The 17,633-nt window shown below is 42.2% G+C and overlaps 1 protein-coding gene and 1 long non-coding RNA gene across 3 annotated transcripts in view; one reads left to right on the top strand and one right to left on the bottom strand.

Moving 5' to 3' along the window:
- The window catches only part of EVC2 (EvC ciliary complex subunit 2), a 167,990-nt gene that overhangs the window by 86,167 nt on the left and 64,190 nt on the right, over window positions 1–17,633 (bottom strand). For both annotated transcript variants that reach the window (XM_068277224.1, XM_068277233.1), the window contains exons 8-9: window positions 7,781–7,903; window positions 2,104–2,252 (exon numbers count right to left, since the gene is read on the bottom strand). In XM_068277224.1, coding sequence (XP_068133325.1) covers window positions 2,104–2,252; window positions 7,781–7,903 — 272 coding nt within the window. The remainder of the gene's footprint in view (window positions 1–2,103; window positions 2,253–7,780; window positions 7,904–17,633) is intronic.
- Window positions 13,332–17,633, top strand: part of LOC137564033 (uncharacterized) — a 26,631-nt gene continuing 22,329 nt past the window's right edge. The window contains exons 1-2 of the long non-coding RNA XR_011030495.1: window positions 13,332–13,506; window positions 13,594–13,671. This is a non-coding gene — a long non-coding RNA (uncharacterized lncRNA). The remainder of the gene's footprint in view (window positions 13,507–13,593; window positions 13,672–17,633) is intronic.

Raw genomic sequence — 17,633 nt, 5'->3', positions numbered from 1 at the left:
TGCAGGACTTCACTAGAGCTGCCCCTATCCTGTAGAACTCTCTCCCACTGCCTATCAGGCTCGCTCCCACCTTCAAAAAAGCACTCAAAACTCACTTCTTCAAGGAGGCCTACATCAACTCAACACTACCCTAATCCTTTCTGCCCATAACTTCTTGATGCACCCCCTCCTTTTGTGTCACCAGCCCCTCCCTCTAGATTGTAAGCCTTTGGCAGGGCCCTCTCCCCTTGTGTATCATACATGACTGTGTGCACTTTACCCAGAATTTGGAACTGGTAAGTTTTTACCACTACCATTCCAGTTTATGATCTGGCATTGTACTATTATCTGCATTGTGTTGTGTATCTTATTGCTATTACCTGTATTGTTATATCTATGGTCTGTTACCTGTATTGTTCTGTCAAACCTGTTATCATTGTCTGTAATCCTATTTATTGTACAGCGCTGCGTAATATGTTGGCGCTATATAAATCTAATAAATAATAATAATAATAATAATAATAGCTCTTCAGTAGAAAGTGCATTGTGTCAGCATGAAAAATATTGGCTAATCAGAGAGGAACAGAGGTGTGGGAGGGGAAAACGAGAGGCAAAAAAGCTTCAGTCAATCAGGCTGCATTAGTTATGTCTGAGGGGAAAGTAAAAAAAATAAATAAACCCCAGCATGCCCTGCAACTTCGTTTGTACAGAAGATGTACCAAATAAGAGCCTGGGAAACTGAGGAATGATGTTTTACGGAGAAGAAAAGTAAGAGTGATTTTTAAATTTTGGATTGCCTGGTATTAAAATAAAGAATTGATTTTATGCCTGACAGTTACACTTTAAGTACACATACAGAATTGCATTAGATCCACAACGGGTGTATTGCTAGAATAACGCATGTTGCGCTATTTGTGCAGCACGCGTTACACAAGTAATGCACACATAGCGTGCGTGAGGCAAATCACGTAATTTAAAAAGCACACAGATTTTACCAGCCATTGTGAACAACTCTCTATGTCGCAGGCCACTCAAGGTACGCTTTTGTATGAAAACTTTTGTAAGAAAACCAAAAATGAGGCAGAACAATGAAAGTTAGGCTGGAACATAACTCTTCCAGAAAAATATTTATCATTTGTTCAGGGACATAACTAGAATTTACCAGACCAGAGCTGATTGATCCACAAGGCAAACCTAGGCAGTTGGAGAAAGCATATTAAGCATATTAAGACAGCCAGGTGAACATCAATGGTGGGCAAAAACTGCTACCTTGCCCAGGGCCCCACTTCACCTTGATCCATTTCTGTACCAGACCTCCAGCAAAATCCTACAAGTAAGCCCCCCCCCCCCCCTCCCCAGAAGTATACCCTGTGCTCATCCCTCCCTTCCTCCCCAGATGTAGCAGAGTATCAGCAGCAGAGTGTGACACCTTATCTACTTCCAGCAGCAGAGCAAGTCCTCACTACTCTCTTTTTAGTGAAGCCATGGGCCTATCTCCTTACGGTTTCTGTCCCTGCAGGTCACATGACATGCATCAGTGCGTGGCTATGCTAAAAAGAGGAGCGAGGACCTGTCTTGCTGATTAATAAATCAGCCTATGTAAGTAGTCCAATTCTCACAATATGCAGTGAAGGTTTCTAACTTGAATCCACTTCATTCCTGACACTATGAAAGGGTTAACTGCCAGTAAGTAGTGGAAAAGAAGGCTTGTTGACTAAACATTCATGAGTGCCTATTAGTCCTTTCCTGCAAAGCTTAATCCATCTTCCCTCTCTGTAGACACAAGAGACGAGAAGGCTTCACAGGTGGATATGCATCAGCTGGGATGAAATCCTCAAAAAGCCATTTGTAGCTGTTAAAGAATTCATGCAGAACAGGTGTCCCGTGCGGATTCCTGCAGAAGATGAGTCGGGTTTTTTTGCCTCCGTTCTCTGAAAATTAATTTCCCAACAACAGCTTTCATTCCATGAGCTGAGGTTCCACTGCTGATCAATGCATCTACAAAGAACCCTGCTCTGCCCCAAGAGGGCTAATTATACTTGTGAAATCTGGCCACTTTGCTGACGAGAGCCGATGTGAGGCAAAAATATAAGAGGAAATAATACAACAACAACAAACACTTACTCATCTAAAGCTTGTAGCATTTTGTCCGGTTCCTCAAAAGCGATTATGTCGAGCCAGCGGTCGGTGGTGCCCAAGTCTTCTGCAGCACCATCTACTGCTTTGGCTGGCAATTCTTTTTTCAGCTCTCCATTATTCTGACTTGATTTTCCCTAAACAGGAGGCACATGACAGAAGAGAAAAATGTAAATCCCAACACACTCTACTGTTACTAAAGTGGAACTAAACACTATTAAATTGATTGTCCTCCACTTAAGGTGCCCATATACTGTATCTAGCGATGTATGGACAGGTTAATTGAAGAGAGATCTGTTGCCTGCCCACCCACAGCAGGCTGAGTCTCAATAGATTTTGCATGAAATCTATGAGGAATCAGGCTAGGAACACCCCCTACCCCCAATTGAAAATGCGCCTGGTGCCTGTGCAGTATAAAATCCAGGACCGTGGAGTCGGTAAAAATATAATCTGACTCCTTAGTTTATGAAACCACCGACTCCAGATACCCAAAATTGCTCCGACTCCTCGACTCTGACACTTTAGTCTAATTTTTACAAAGGCTATGGATTTGGTTCAAAAATCATCCGATTCAGACTCCTCAGTTTATTGAAACCTCTGACTCCAGGTTCCCAAAATTCTGACTCCGACTTCTCGACTCCACAGCCCTGAGAAAATCTCACCTATCCCACTGCCTCAACTCCTGACCTTATCCACCATCACCACCTGACTGCCTGGTGCTAGGCGGGGGTGTCGATGGGTGAGGCCAGGAGTTGCAGCAACAGGTCAGGTGAGCTTGTTCCCAAACCCTATTACAGTGCCTGTGATGAATTAAAGCCGGCCTCAGCAAGACACTGGCATTCATTAACAAGAGTAAAACGTAAACAGACACACGTAAAACTTCTCGTGAACTGTTTACAATACTCAAGAAGTAAGTGTAGTGCCATCTTGTGGCCAAAAAGTCAAAATGAACCCACATACACTATTCTATAGAAAAATAAATACATTTTTTACCCCTACCCCATAGCTACCAAAATAAAACACTTGAAATAAAAAAAATATGATATAACAAAAAACAAACAAACAAACGTAGTTACTTTAGGGACTTTTTTTTAATATGCATGTCATAAGGGCATATTACTGTTATTTTTTTAAATAAAGGCTTGTATTTATTAATATAGTATAAAAAACCAAAACAAAACAGTAATTGGAAAAAAAACACCTTTATTTCCAGATAAAATATTATCGCCATACATTGTACTATGGATACAATTTAAATGTTGTAATAACCGGGACTAATGAGCAAATAAAACTGGTGGATTTTTATCTATCGTAGCATAATGGCTGAAACCTGAGAAATAATGTTTTGGGTTTTTTTCATTTGTTTTCTTATCATTCCCTTTTAAAATGCATATAAAATAAAATAATTCTTAGCAAAAAGTACCACCCAAAGAAAGCCGAATTTGTGGCCAATAAAACAACATAAAGATTATTTAATTTCGTTGTGATAAGTAACAATAAAGTTATTGGTGAATGAATGGGAGGAGAGTGATGTAAAAGCTGCTCTGGTTTTTAAGGGAAAAAAAACCCATGTGGTTGGGAAGTGGTCAATCGATCTCTGGGTAATATTATGGCTGTGTATCTGTACAAACTTTCTGCTATACTTATTAAGAACAGAGGACAACAAAATAAATTTGGATTGGCAGCCTCAGCCCTGATCAGGGATTGCTTTTTTCCAGGAAGATAAGTACTTGTGCACTTTTCTCTGTATGGAGCTGCACAGCATGGCAAAAGGGTCAGGACAGAAGACTCCGGTTAATAACCAATGGGTCTGCTTAGATTGGTTTTACTTAGTGATTTAAGGACCTCATTTAAAAAAAAACAAAAAACAAGATCCTCCTTTTTCATTACAGCTTCATTCTAGTCTAATGCTGACATTACAGGCAGCTGGAAAATTGCTCTTGTAAACAAAAAATGTGTTGCTCATTTTGTGATTATAATACAATTCTTATCAAATCAAAATAAGCCATTATTGGATCAGCGTGAAATAGGAGGATATAATGCGGAGCCAGCGGCCGTCACAAAGCACAATATCACATACTGGCCACAAATAGGCAGAGATGAGAGCTGCAGCCGCAGGCGTTGGAAAGAGGAAGCCGTCATTTGTGCAACACACAGATTAGACATTAGAAAACATTCTGGACCCTGTTTCTCCCAGGAAGGGGGGGGGGGGGGGGTCTGGAAGAGCCACTGCTGTATGTATTAGGACCATTTGTCTTTCAGTGGCTGCAGCATCCAAGAGGAAGGATGGGCACTTTCTGCTGTGATTTCAGAGTGGACAGGACAGAAGAGGGGCTCAGCTGTGAGGGACATGGGTCATGTAGCAATGGCACTGCAGTGCATTCGCAGCACATTACTGTCCTAGATAATGTAAGTTACAGATGTGAGTTTATTATGCCAATAGCAGAACTCATGATGGTTATCAGTATATTTAACCACTTCGCACTCCTGAGTTTTTACCCCCTTGAGAGAGTCCTGACAATTTTGGTGTTTTGGCTGTGTCGCTATTGATACAGCATAACATTCATAACATTTTATTACTTCATAATTATGTCATTAAAGTGATGCATCTATTTTTTTATTAACTTTTTGTTTTCTTTTTTTAAGAAAAATCTAGGTTTTATCTGTAAGATTTTTTTCCAATAATTAACTTTACAAGCATTTTACCAGGGAAAATTAGGGACAAACACAAACATTACAAATGTTTTAGTGTTTCACCCCTTCTAATTTTCACATAACAAGTGCTACAGTTTTAAAACACCTCAAAATACAGCAAAGTCCACATTATTCGGAATTCAGGCTACCGGATGTCTCAACTAATCGGCATGCCTGAGGGGATAACGGGGACCTCTTTTGGGGGGCTTTCTGTGGCTGCTGGCAGGCTTTTAAATACTTACCGAGGCTCCAGCGATGTCTGGCAGTCTCCCTCTTTCTCCCCGCAGTCTCCTAACGGCTTCCGGCATCTGTATAGAAGCCGGAGTGTCACATGATCTGATGCAGGTCAGCTGACACTGTGGCTTCTGTGCACTGGGGAAGCCGGAAAGCCGCTACGAGCCTGCAGGGAGATAGAGGGAGACTGACAGACATCGCTGGAGCCTCAGTAAGTAGTTCAGAGGGAGGTTTTATGCTATTTCGGCAACCGGCAAGCACATGTATCCGGCATCAGGCAATTCCTGCAGGTGATGGATACAGGAGACTTTGCTGTACATTATTTGGCTCGTCCCAGTTAAAACTAGACCATATATGCTATACTTCCTCACTAGTTGGGCATGTAGTGCACTATTATCCACTTCCTGTGCAACTGTATGCGATTGTTAAGGTGCAGTCTGACCCCAGTGCTGTGCAGGTGCATTGCTTGGCAACAACATAGCGATCGTCACAATCTCTCCTGTAGCATGTTCTGTCGGTTGCGGTGGGACTGCAACCAGGCAGTTATGACTTATCTGCTTGCATTCAGTTGTGGATTCGCAATAAGTCTCTATGGCCTCAATTCACTAAGCTTATCTCCTGTCTTTAATAACTCTTTTAGAGTTGTTACCATGGTGATAAGGCATGTAGTATTCAGGAAACATTTTACCTCAAGCAAACCCAAAGTTAACTCTTCTGTCTTTAAGTTAACTCTTTAATCCTTAAAATAACTCCAGAGTTAAAGACAGGCTGTTCATTAACTGCGTGTGAAAATAACTACAGAGGAGGTAACTTAACTACAGAGGAGGTAAATTAACTACAGAGGAGGTAACATAAGGAATGAAGAGATAAGATAACTCTCTCACTGTATGGAGGTAAGTTTTCTCTTGCCTTATTATCTCCAGCATGATCTTAGTGAATTGAGGCCATTGTCATTTGCAGTCACTCTGCAGTTCAGAGCAGCTCAGGATGCTGTCATAACTCTTCCCTTTGCTTGCTGCAGTTGAACTGCAGCCAGATATCCCTGGATTTCCTACAGGCATGTTGTTGCATAGTATTGCATGTATTTGTTATGAGAGTCTTTCAGCTGACAGCTTGTGATCAAGCTGGCTCAGGATTGCGTAATTACCATTCAGCTGTGTGGGAATTTGCATGCCTGCATCCATTGGCTGATGCCGACATAAAAGTCTGCCTCCCATTTCAGACCCTGCCCGACATAGCATTCAGCTCTCTGAGTTGTTGTTGGGTCTATGCTGTGAAAGTTGTTATTGTAAAAATGTATAATGCCTTGCTCTGTATTTTCATGTCTGCTGGACGTTTGCTGACCTGCGGGGGTCAGTAAAGTCCTTCTGATCCTGATAGTTTGAATTCTGCCAGCACCACGTTGGTGACTGGTAGTATTATTCCTTCTAGCCTTGTTCTTGAGGACGAACTATAGCAGCGGTTGCCATTAGTTACGCTCCTACCTGTTAGTCTTGTCTATCTCAGTGTGAATGTTGCTGTCACTGAAACAGCTACTAGATTGGCTGAGCATTCCGTCTGTCTGTTGACTGTCTTGTTAATTGTCATTACTTGTGCTTTAGCTAGTGAGTTATTTGAGAGCTACATTTAATATATTGCGCATCAGCACGATATATATGTACTCTAGTCAGTCAGTTTTGTATTATTGTAATATTGTATATTGTTTTGTGTTCCGACCCTTGCCTGCCTCTTGACTACGAATTTGCATAGCCCTTCTGTATTACTGCCATCTGATTTATCGTGTATGACCCTAGCCTGTTACAGACTACGTCTGTTGTGTATTGTATCACATAGCATCTAGCCTGATAGGCGGCCCAGAGCTGCAGTTTCTCTGGGCAATCTTTCTCCCTTGTTCATTACTCCTGTGTCCATCTGTGGAGCCTCTTCTGTTACCCAGCTACATAGTCTGGAGCACACACGCTGACTCAGAGTATGCCTCCCCAGCATTACAGTGATGCAGTGGGTCACTGAGCTGTCGCCCTAGAGATCGCATCCAATCTCAATGGGCAGCAGCCAATACAGGTGTCCACAAATCTTAAAGTGAACCTAAAAAAAATGACCATTTACCAGTTTGACTGCATGGCATGATAACAGGCAGAAGGCCAAAAACAGCGGGCTATCACCGTCAAGCCATCATTGCATGTTGTTATCTTGCCAATAAACTAAAAGAGCTTTTACTTGGTGGTGCCTGCCTCCTCTTCATCTATCTAGGGGTGGGAGGACCACTGAACATCAGGGAACTGTATAGGGGAGGTGGAGGGCCATTAGACACTAAGGAACTGTAAAGGGGAGGGTGGAGGGCTACTAGACAGCAGGGAACTGTATAGGGGAGGGAGATGGCCACTAGACATTGAGGTTGGCCTGTAACGTGGTCGCAGTGTTCAATTTTGGCCTCTTTGCATTTTAGTTTGAAACCCCTGGACGAAGGTAAAGGAAAACTTTATAACAGAAAGCAAGGACAATCAGAAAGCCAATATAGTGTAGAGTATGTAATAAAGTGAATGAAATGTTACATAGATATAAATCCTTGTAGACTGAAGATTATAGGTTCAAATGTATCTGTAAAAAAAAGCCTTGACATGAAATATACAAAAATGAATTTGCAGATTGAAGAAAGAGAAAAAGAAACATTGTCCAAAAACACTTTTGTTTTACATGAAGCAGACATCCAAACCTGTCTGATGTGATCTGTACTTACTGAGCGGCCTGGCTTGATTTTTTGGATGTAATAAAGAAGAAGCAAAACTCCACATATGATCAGGAAAGACAGAATGAAAGCCACAATGAATCCGACTGCATGTAGACCGTGGTTGGGCGACACCTGGAGGAGAAAGGAACATTTGAGAGGCCACTGGGGGGGCAAGTAAGATGATCTACTAAACTGCTTCTGAGGTAATCGACCTCACAAAAGATACAGCACACTATTCTGGTGGCTGAACTGCGTCACTGCCAGTCAGGGAGTGCTTCTGAAAATAAAGGCAACCTGAAAATACAACTGAAGTGGTTTCAAATAAAGTGTTAGGCACTTACCTCAGTATTGGGAAGCCTGTGGATGATCCTCTCACTCCCCATCGTTAAGTCACGCTTGTCAAATAAGTTGCTGTCAGCCATGCTTCCAGCTGAGGACGCATGCCCTGGCTAGACATGCACGAGTAAGGTGTGTCCAGGCCCAATAAAACAAAGTGTTCATGTATGGAGGAAAAAAGTGATGTGGCTGGAAGAAACCTATTGGACTCTAACTGGGGACTCTTTGCTGGATCAGTGGGTGTAAAAGGATCCAGGTAGCCTCTGGACCTCCCACTACCTATGTGAATATTTCAGTTTTTTATTTAATCCCTTAGCAGCTGCAATGAAGTTATCTCATTTGAGATAAGTACACTGCTTTTAACCTCGGCCGGCAGAACTGGTTGTGCTGTAAATTCTTGGACTGTTTTGATCTCTCTCTGATAGCAGAAAATATAGAAACTGAAAGCAGAAGTCCTCTGTTAGTGTCGCACACTGCCCCCTAGTGACAAGTGCCCATACATACACATTTACAGCAGTACTAATTAGAAGCAAGGGAATGTGCAAAAATAAATTGGCCTGGAGCACTTGCAGGCCTCTAAATAAATTGGCTGCTAAAGGGTTAAACCAATTTCAAGTTCAATTTAAGAACTCTCCATAAGGAGGTGGACTAGTCCAAAACCTGTTGGTAAGAGGTCTAAAATGTCTTATTAATACTACCTTCTGTAAAGGACAGCTACACAGTAAAAAAAAAGTTAAATACATTGTATTCTTGGACTTATATAGGTTTATTTTAACAGTGGCAGATAGCACATCAAAAGGAAAATCGAAAAAATAACCTTAAATAAAAGATAGCAACTGATTTGCATTTCACTGAGTGAAATAAGTTTTTGAACCCCTACCAACCATAAAGAGTTCTGCCTCCCACAGAGTGGTTAGACACTTCTACTCAATTAGTCACCCTCATTAAGGACACCTGTCTTAACTAGTCACCTGTATAAAAGACACCTGTCCACAGAATCAATCAATCAAGCAGACTCCAAACTCTCCAACATAGGAAAGACCAAAGAGCTGTCCAAGGATGTCAGAGACAAAATTGTAGACCTGCACAAGGCTGGAATGGGCTACAAAACCATTAGCAAGAAGCTGGGAGAGAAGGTGACAACTGTTGGTGCGATTGTTCGAAAATGGAAGGAGCAGAAAATGACCATCAATCGACCTCGCTCCGGGGCTCCACGCAAGATCTCACCTCGTGGGGTGTCAATGGTTCTGAGAAAGGTGAAAAAGCATCCTAGAACTACACGGGAGGAGTTAGTGAATTACCTCAAATTAGCAGGGACCACAGTCACTAAGAAAACCATTGGAAACACATTACACCGCAATGGATTAAAATCCTGCAGGGCTCGCAAGGTCCCCCTGCTCAAGAAGGCACATGTGCTGGCCCGTCTGAAGTTTGCCAATGAACACCTGAATGATTCGGTGAGTGACTGGGAGAAGGTGCTGTGGTCTGATGAGACCAAAATAGAGCTCTTTGGCATTAACTCAACTCGCTGTGTTTGGAGGAAGAAAAATGCTGCCTATGACCCCCAAAGCACCGTCCCCACCGTCAAGCATGGGGGTGGAAACATTTTGCTTTGGGGGTGTTTTTCTGCTAAGGGCACAGGACAACTTAATCGCATTAACGGGAAAATGGACGGAGCCATGTATCGTGAAATCCTGAACGACAACCTCCTTCCCTCTGCCAGGAAACTGAAAATGGGTCGTGGATGGGTGTTCCAGCACGACAATGACCCAAAACATACAGCAAAGGCAACAAAGGAGTGGCTCAAGAAGAAGCACATTAAGGTCATGGAGTGGCCTAGTCAGTCTCCGGACCTTAATCCAATAGAAAACCTATGGAGGGAGCTCAAGCTCAGAGTTGCACAAAGACAGCCTCGAAACCTTAGGGATTTAGAGATGATCTGCAAAGAGGAGTAGACCAACATTCCTCCTAAAATGTGTGCAAACTTGGTCATCAATTACAAGAAACGTTTGACCTCTGTGCTTGCAAACAAGGGTTTTTCCACTAAGTATTAAGTCTTTTATTGTTAGAGGGTTCAAAAACTTATTTCACTCAATGAAATGCAAATCACTTGCTATCTTTTACTTAAAGAGTAACTGTCAGGCTGCAGAAGCTAATTTAAACCTCTATTCTCCTGTGTTAAACAGTTTAGAAGGAAGCTCAAAAGCCATTAGTGAAGATAAAAATCTCAGTTACCTTTGATGTGTGCTTATCAGCAAGTCTGTTATAGACCCATAAAGACGCAAGCCGCATACTAAACTGCAAAGCATTCTGGGGCCCTCCCCTCGGCTGCTAATGAGACGTTACAGAAGCTTGTAATCAGTCCAGCACGTAGCACTGATAAATCTCGGGGCAGAGTACTCTGCAGGAGTCAGCTATTGTTCCTAGCCACATGGCTCATTAATATTCACTGCACACTGTGTTGTTCAAGTAGGAGCTTATCTGTGATCAGGAAGCAGGCAGGACATGACAACACATTTGACAGAAAAACATGGAGCCTGCCATGAGCTGTCAGGAGCATCTATCTCTGCATATACTATATACAAATTCTGTGAAATCCAAACGTGGACAGTGAAATGCATATGTAATGTAAGTACAGCCAATCTTTAGCTACTGATATATGTGTTTATTTTCTCTGAGACCTTATACCTAACAGCTCCTCTTTAAGGTTATTTTTTTCGATTTTCCCTTTGATGTGCTATCTGCCACTGTTAAAATAAACCTACCATTGAAATGATACTGTTCTGAGACATTTCATTTCTTTGTCATTGGACAAACTTACAAAATCAGTGAGGGGTCAAATAATTATTTCCTCCACTGTATATAACTAAAAAATATATACTGTATATAACATGTATGTGTATCCATGTAAGTTAAAGCAAATCTGTAACGTAAAGTTAAATACTTACCAAAGTAGAGGGAAGACACTGGATAGTCCAGTCAGGGCCAGATTTGTACTCTTTACCGCCCTAGGCCACTGTCACCAGCCACCCCCCTTCTGTATAGGTAGCCAGATGACTCCTCCCTCCTTTCCCTCCAGTATAGGTAGCCGCACTCCCTATTTGTTTGCAGACACGGAGGGGGCGTGGCCATGAGAACAAATCCCCCAAGCTCTTGTCGGAATTATTCAGAGGGACCCTGCGCAGCAATGGTGGGGTCTTGGATGGCTCGGGAAGCCTATGGACTATCCACAGTCTTCCCTCTACTTGTCGGTAAGAATCTAAATGTATTTTTTTTTTTTTTTTTTACAATTACAGATTTGCTTTAAAGTGAACCTGAAGTGACATGTTAAGATACACATATCATACTATCCCTACTAAGCAATTATGTAAAAAAAATGTTGTTTTCCAGTCAAGGAAAAGTTAAAAAGTTGAGTTGTTATCTATGCAAAATTGTTTCTCTGAGCCTGTGACAGCTTGTGGAAGTTAAGCCCCATCTACACGATATCATTTTTTGTGCGATTCGTTACGATTCATCGATTCGATTCAATCTGACATATCCGATCGGGATTTGATTCAATTTGCCATTGTTTTGCTATGGCAAATCGAATCCCGATCGGACATATCGGATTGAATCAAATCGCACAAAAAATTGTATCGTGTAGATGAGGCTTTATTCCTGTTTTCTGAAGGGCAAATAAAAGCTTAAAGTGGATCCGAGATAAACTTTTACTCATTGCATAATTGTGTCCCTTACACATACTGTAGTTTATAGGGCATTCCTCGAGCCAAATACTTTTTTGCTAGATTTGCTGTGTAAACTATCTAAACTTTAGATAAGATACTGTACATAGACAAGTAATTTGTTTATAGTTAGTTTTTCACCTTAGATCCGCTTTAAAGTAAACCTGAGATAAGGAAATAAAAAAAAATATATACATACCTGGGGCTTCCTCCACCCCCCTTAAGGCTAAGCGGTCCCTCGCTGTCCTCCTCCGCTGTCTGGATTGTCCAGTAGATGCCCTGTTATTTTCGCTAGTCAGGACGTATTGCGCATACGCAGCCCAGGTGCGCGCACTGTGCCCATTGCGCTCCTGCTGCTGGGAGCCTTTTGCACCTACAGTACTATTGCACTGGCACAGAACACACCCAGCTGTGACAGGGGAGCTCACGCCTAGCTGGACTGTGCCTGTGCTGAGTGGCCCCGAATGGCAAGGATAACAAGGCATCTACTGGATGATCCAGACAACGGAGAAGGACAGCGAGGGACCGATTAGCCTGAAGGGAGCTGGAGGAAGCCCCAGGTATGTATAATTCTTTTCTATTTCTTCATTTAAGGTTTACTTCAAACAGCCAAGAAACAGAGAGAAACATCTTGAGAATGGGGGTTACTGCAGGAAGGTTCAAAGGGCCATTCATTCTACTTTTACAGCTTAAAAGGCAGAGTGTAGATTTTAAACTTTAACTATGACAGTATAATGCAATGTTATAAATAAATGTATTTTATTTATTAACTGTGCTACACATACAATTCATTATATCATAAGTTTATTTTCAGTCCAGGTTCCCTTTAAATTTTACAGTATTTTATGATAGTGGTCCAACAGCCTGACTAGGCCTCAATTCATTAAGCTTAACTCCTGTCTTTAATAACTCTTCTGAGCTGTTTTACAGTTGTCACAATTATATCACCATGGTGATAACTGTAAAACAGCTCAGAAGAGTTATTAAAGAGAACCTGTACTGAGTAAAAATATTTAAAATAAACACGAGGTAACTTCAAATGAACATTACATAGTTACCTTGCCATCAGTTCCTCTCAGAAGCTCACCATTTTCTTCTGACAATAATCCCTTCCAGTTCTGACAATATTTTGTCAGATCTGAAATATATCAGTTGCTGTCAGTAAAATATCAGTTGCTGTCAGTTATAGCTGAGAGGAAAACTGATGTACCCGGTAATGTCCATGTCTCCCTATGGCTCAAGTGGGCGATGTTACAGTTTAACTGTGTGCTGACCAGAAAGCTGTTATGGGTAATGGCCATTTTCAAAATGGAGGACGGAAAATTCCCTTGATCACAGTGAACAAACAGGACGCGGGACAGGAGAAAGATACTGAGGGGTAGACTACATGTAAGGTAAGTATGACTTGTGTATGCTTATTTTGACTTTTAATTTTCAGTTCAGGTTTTCTTTAAAGACAGGAGTTAAGCTTAGTGAATTGAGGCTACAAGCTAAACAGCTCCTACTAGTGGCAGTTTGGAGTACCTACTGCAGATTTGTCAGTTGAGGTAAGCAGAGTATGGAAATCAGTACATCCTACTGAGGGGTGAGGACTGGCATGCAATCATTACAGTTGTGCCATCGCACTGATCTGACTTTCCAGCGCCCAGCGACAGCTGCAATCATGACATACATGTTGTAAGTAATGCAATCTAGCAGATAACCAGCCTCCATTGTACGGTTTATATTGTAGCGACTTTATCTGTCTTTTCTATTGCTCGTAAGGCAACACTGGCGTCCTTATCAAGCGAAACATAAAGCAAGTCCTGGGAGCAGCTGTCAGTTTCCTGAATGCCGCTGTAGGTATGAAAAGAAAAACATGTCTGCAAGTTTACCAGCCTGCCAATCACTCCGCTCTCCAAGCGATCCTGCAAATGGCACAGAGCAGATTTAAAGGGCAGCCTCTCCCACAACTATAAAAGAAAACATGAACAAGCAGATGCGATCTATATGTACATTGGCGCCTATGTTTGGGTTTATAGTTTTGTAAGTTCTCTACGACGGCATCGCCATCTCCCTGAAAGCGGACCTGAACTCACAACTTCCTCTCTAAAAAATAAGCAATAATGTAACCTAAATGAATGTTTAGCGCTGCGTAATATGTTGGTGCTTTATAAATACAATAAATAATAATAATAAGCAACAGTATAATAACCTTTAAAGAAAAAAACATTTATTTGTTAGAGCTGATACAAATCCTGCAATAAATCTGCAATGTGTCTACTTCCTGCTTTCATGGAAGCAGACATAGGGTTAATATCATGTATTTGCACATTAGCTGCTCTGTCGAGGCAGAAAGCTGACAAAGCTGTGAGATAAAATTAACTTGTGATTATTAATAGATGAGGGGGAATTAGACAGGCTAAACTCTCTAAATACATATAGGTTACATTTCTCTATGTTTTCCTGTGCAAGAGTTCAGGTCCACCTGAAGTAAAAAACGGTCTATAGACATTGGATGGTAGCTGAGCATAGAAAAGCATGATCCAATCATATCTGCAACTCATCCATTGCATAGACCACAGGTTTCACACAAATCTGGACCGTCAGGCCATTTTACAGTGGGTTGCAAAAGTATTCGGCCCCCTTGAAGTTTTCCACATTTTGTCACATTACTGCCACAAACATGCAGCAATTTTATTGGAATTCCACGTGAAAGACCAATACAAAGTGGTGTACATGTGAGAAGTGGATCGAAAATCATACATCATTCCAAACATTTTTTACAAATAACTACAAAGTGGGGTGTGCGTAATTATTCAGCCCCCTGAGTCAATACTTTGTAGAACCACCGTTTGCTGCAATTACAGCTGCCAGTCTTTTAGGGTATGTCTCTACCAGCTTTGCACATCTAGAGACTGAAATCCTTGCCCATTCTTCTTTGCAAAACAGCTCCAGCTCAGTCAGATTAGATGGACAGCGTTTGTGAACAGCAGTTTTCAGGTCTTGCCACAGATTCTCGATTGGATTTAGATCTGGACTTTGACTGGCCCATTCTAACACATGGATATGTTTTGTTTTAAACCATTCCATTGTTGCCCTGGCTTTATGTTTAGGGTCATTGCCCTGCTGGAAGGTGAACCTCCGCCCCAGTCTCAAGTCTTTTGCAGTCTCCAAGAGGTTTTCTTCCAAGTTTTCCCTGTATTTGGCTCCATCCATCTTCCCATCAACTCTGACCAGCTTCCCTGTCCCTGCTGAAGAGATGCACCCCCCGAGCATGATGCTGCCACCACCAAATTTGACAGTGGGGATGGTGTGTTCAGAGTGATGTGCAGTGTTAGTTTTCCGCCACACATAGCGTTTTGCATTTTGGCCAAAAATGTCCATTTTGGTCTCATCTGACCAGAGCACCTTCTTCCACATGGTTGCTGTGTCCCCCACATGGCTTGTAGCAAACTGCAAACGGGACTTCTTATGCTTTCTGTTAACAATGCCTTTCTTCTTGCCACTCTTCCATAAAGGCCAACTTTGTACAGTGCATGACTAATAGTTTCCCTATGAATAGATTCCCCCACCTGAGCTGTAGATCTCTGCAGCTCGACCAGAGTCACCATGGGCCTCTTGACTGCATTTCTGATCAGCGCTCTCCTTGTTCGGCCTGTGAGTTTAGGTGGATGGCCTTGTCTTGGTAGGTTTACAGTTGTGCCATACTCCTTCCATTTCTGAATGATCGCTTGAACAGTGCTCCGTGGGATGTTCAAGGCTTTGAAAATCTTTTTGTAGCCTAAGCCTGCTTTAAATTTCTCAATAACTTGATCCCTGACCTGTCTTGTGTGTTCTTTGGACTTCACGGTGTTGTTGCTCCCAATATTCTCTTAGACAACCTCTGAGGCCCTCACAGAGCAGCTGTATTTGTACTGACATTAGATTACACACAGGTGCACTCTATTTAGTCATTAGCACTCATCAGGCAATGTCTATAGGCAACTGACTGCACTCAGATCAAAGGGGACCGAATAATTATGCACACACCACTTTGCAGTTATTTGTTTGTAAAAAAAATGTTTGGAATCATGATTTTCGTTCCACTTCTCACGTGTACACCACTTTGTGTTGGTCTTTCATGTGGAATGCCAATAAAATTGATTCATGTTTGTGGCAGTAATATGACAAAATGTGGAAAACTTCAAGGGGGCCGAATACTTTTGCAACCCACTGTATGTAGCCGACAAGTGCTTCAAATGTATCTCAAACAAGGCCTATGCTAATTTAAAGGGAACCTGAAGCGATCTGCATATGCTTGTTCAGGGTCTATGGCTACAAGTATTAGAGGCAGAGGAACAGCAGGACAGCCAGGCAACTGGTATTGATTAAAAGGAACTAAATATGGCAGCCCCCATATTCCTCTCTTTTCAGTTGTCCTTTAAGGTGAACAAGTAAGGTGAGAGAAAAGCTTTGTGCATCAAACCCAAGAAAACTAATAAAAAACAAGTGCATACCTTCAATGTACCCCGATTTACCCCCCCAAAAAAATAATGACAAACTCCTCTGGAGGAATAGAAAACAAAGCAAGGGCCCAAGACGGTTTGTTAACGAAACAAGCCTTGAAGACATTACTCAGACATGAAAGCAGTATAAGCTGTATGAAGTGGTCTCTGTGAACATAAATTCAGGAAGAAACTTCAGAAGCAAACACCTGGTGAGAAGCCCCGCCGAGCCCGCCCGCCTGGAAAGAGCACCCTGGGTGTGTGGCGTCTTTGAACAAATCTAGCGATAAATGTTTGATGACAAATATGAAAATCTGGACATGTCTAGTATCTTCTACACCTGGGCTCTGCATAATTAAAATAGCCACATTAATAATACATCCTTATCTGGGAGTTTACAGTGCATCAGAAGAAGAAAAACTGCAGTAAGGAGATGTCACGACCATTTACAGCACGGCCTAAGAAGGGCGGTCCAGATTCTAAGGCGGTCCGGCCGGCTTGACTTTACTTCCCACGCACCAAATAAATACAGGAGTCCATCTCCAAATGGGGTTGAGGAAATGAACTTCAAAGTATGTAAGAAAACACCTCATGCAGTTCTGTTACCATATGTATTTTGAAGTAAGCCTGCAGTGAAAACTGCAACAAAAACCAGATACCCAGGTAGAGGGAAGCCTCTCACTCCTCCAGAGGCTTCCCCTGTCTTCGCCCGTACTGCTGCTGCTCACAACCCTCTGGAACATCGCAGCTACTCTTTTCTTCATGCCTTTAAGCAAAGAGAAAGGGGTAGCTGGCACTCAACGTTAATTGGCAGAGCTCAAGAATGGATGGTGGAAATACACCATGCTCACAGCAGTAGAACGTGTAAAAGCAATCCAAGAGAACAGAGTTGGGCACCAGTGGGGCACACCAGAGTTAGTAATCCTAGCTACAGCATAGGCACGGCGGTACGTTTGTGGACACAGTACAGCCAAACTCGTGCATAAAGGAAAGACAATCCAAGAGAACAGGACTGGGCAGCAGAGTAAGTTTCTCCAATGCTATAAAGCCATCAGGTACAATTCAGTTACAGCAAACAAGGAAGTTTAAGGAGCACCTGACGGCCGTTTCATGGGTCTCCCCGCTTACTCAGAGGCCTCTGACGAAGCAGGGAGACTAGTGACACTGCTGTCAGGATTTCCTTACACTACCTTGTTTGTTGGGAGGGAGGAGGTGCCCCAAGAAATTGGTGTATAGGCGTAGAAACAGTATTTACCTTACCTCTATAAGGAAGGGGGTAACCCAAAATGATAGCAACATTTTTATTAGGAACCAGACACTTGGTTGATAACGCGTTTT

The sequence above is a fragment of the Hyperolius riggenbachi genome, chromosome 1, assembly GCF_040937935.1.
Source record: "Hyperolius riggenbachi isolate aHypRig1 chromosome 1, aHypRig1.pri, whole genome shotgun sequence".
NCBI lineage: Eukaryota > Metazoa > Chordata > Amphibia > Anura > Hyperoliidae > Hyperolius > Hyperolius riggenbachi.
The sequence above is the reverse complement of the archived record's forward strand: the minus strand, read 5'-3'. Positions and strand labels throughout refer to the sequence as shown.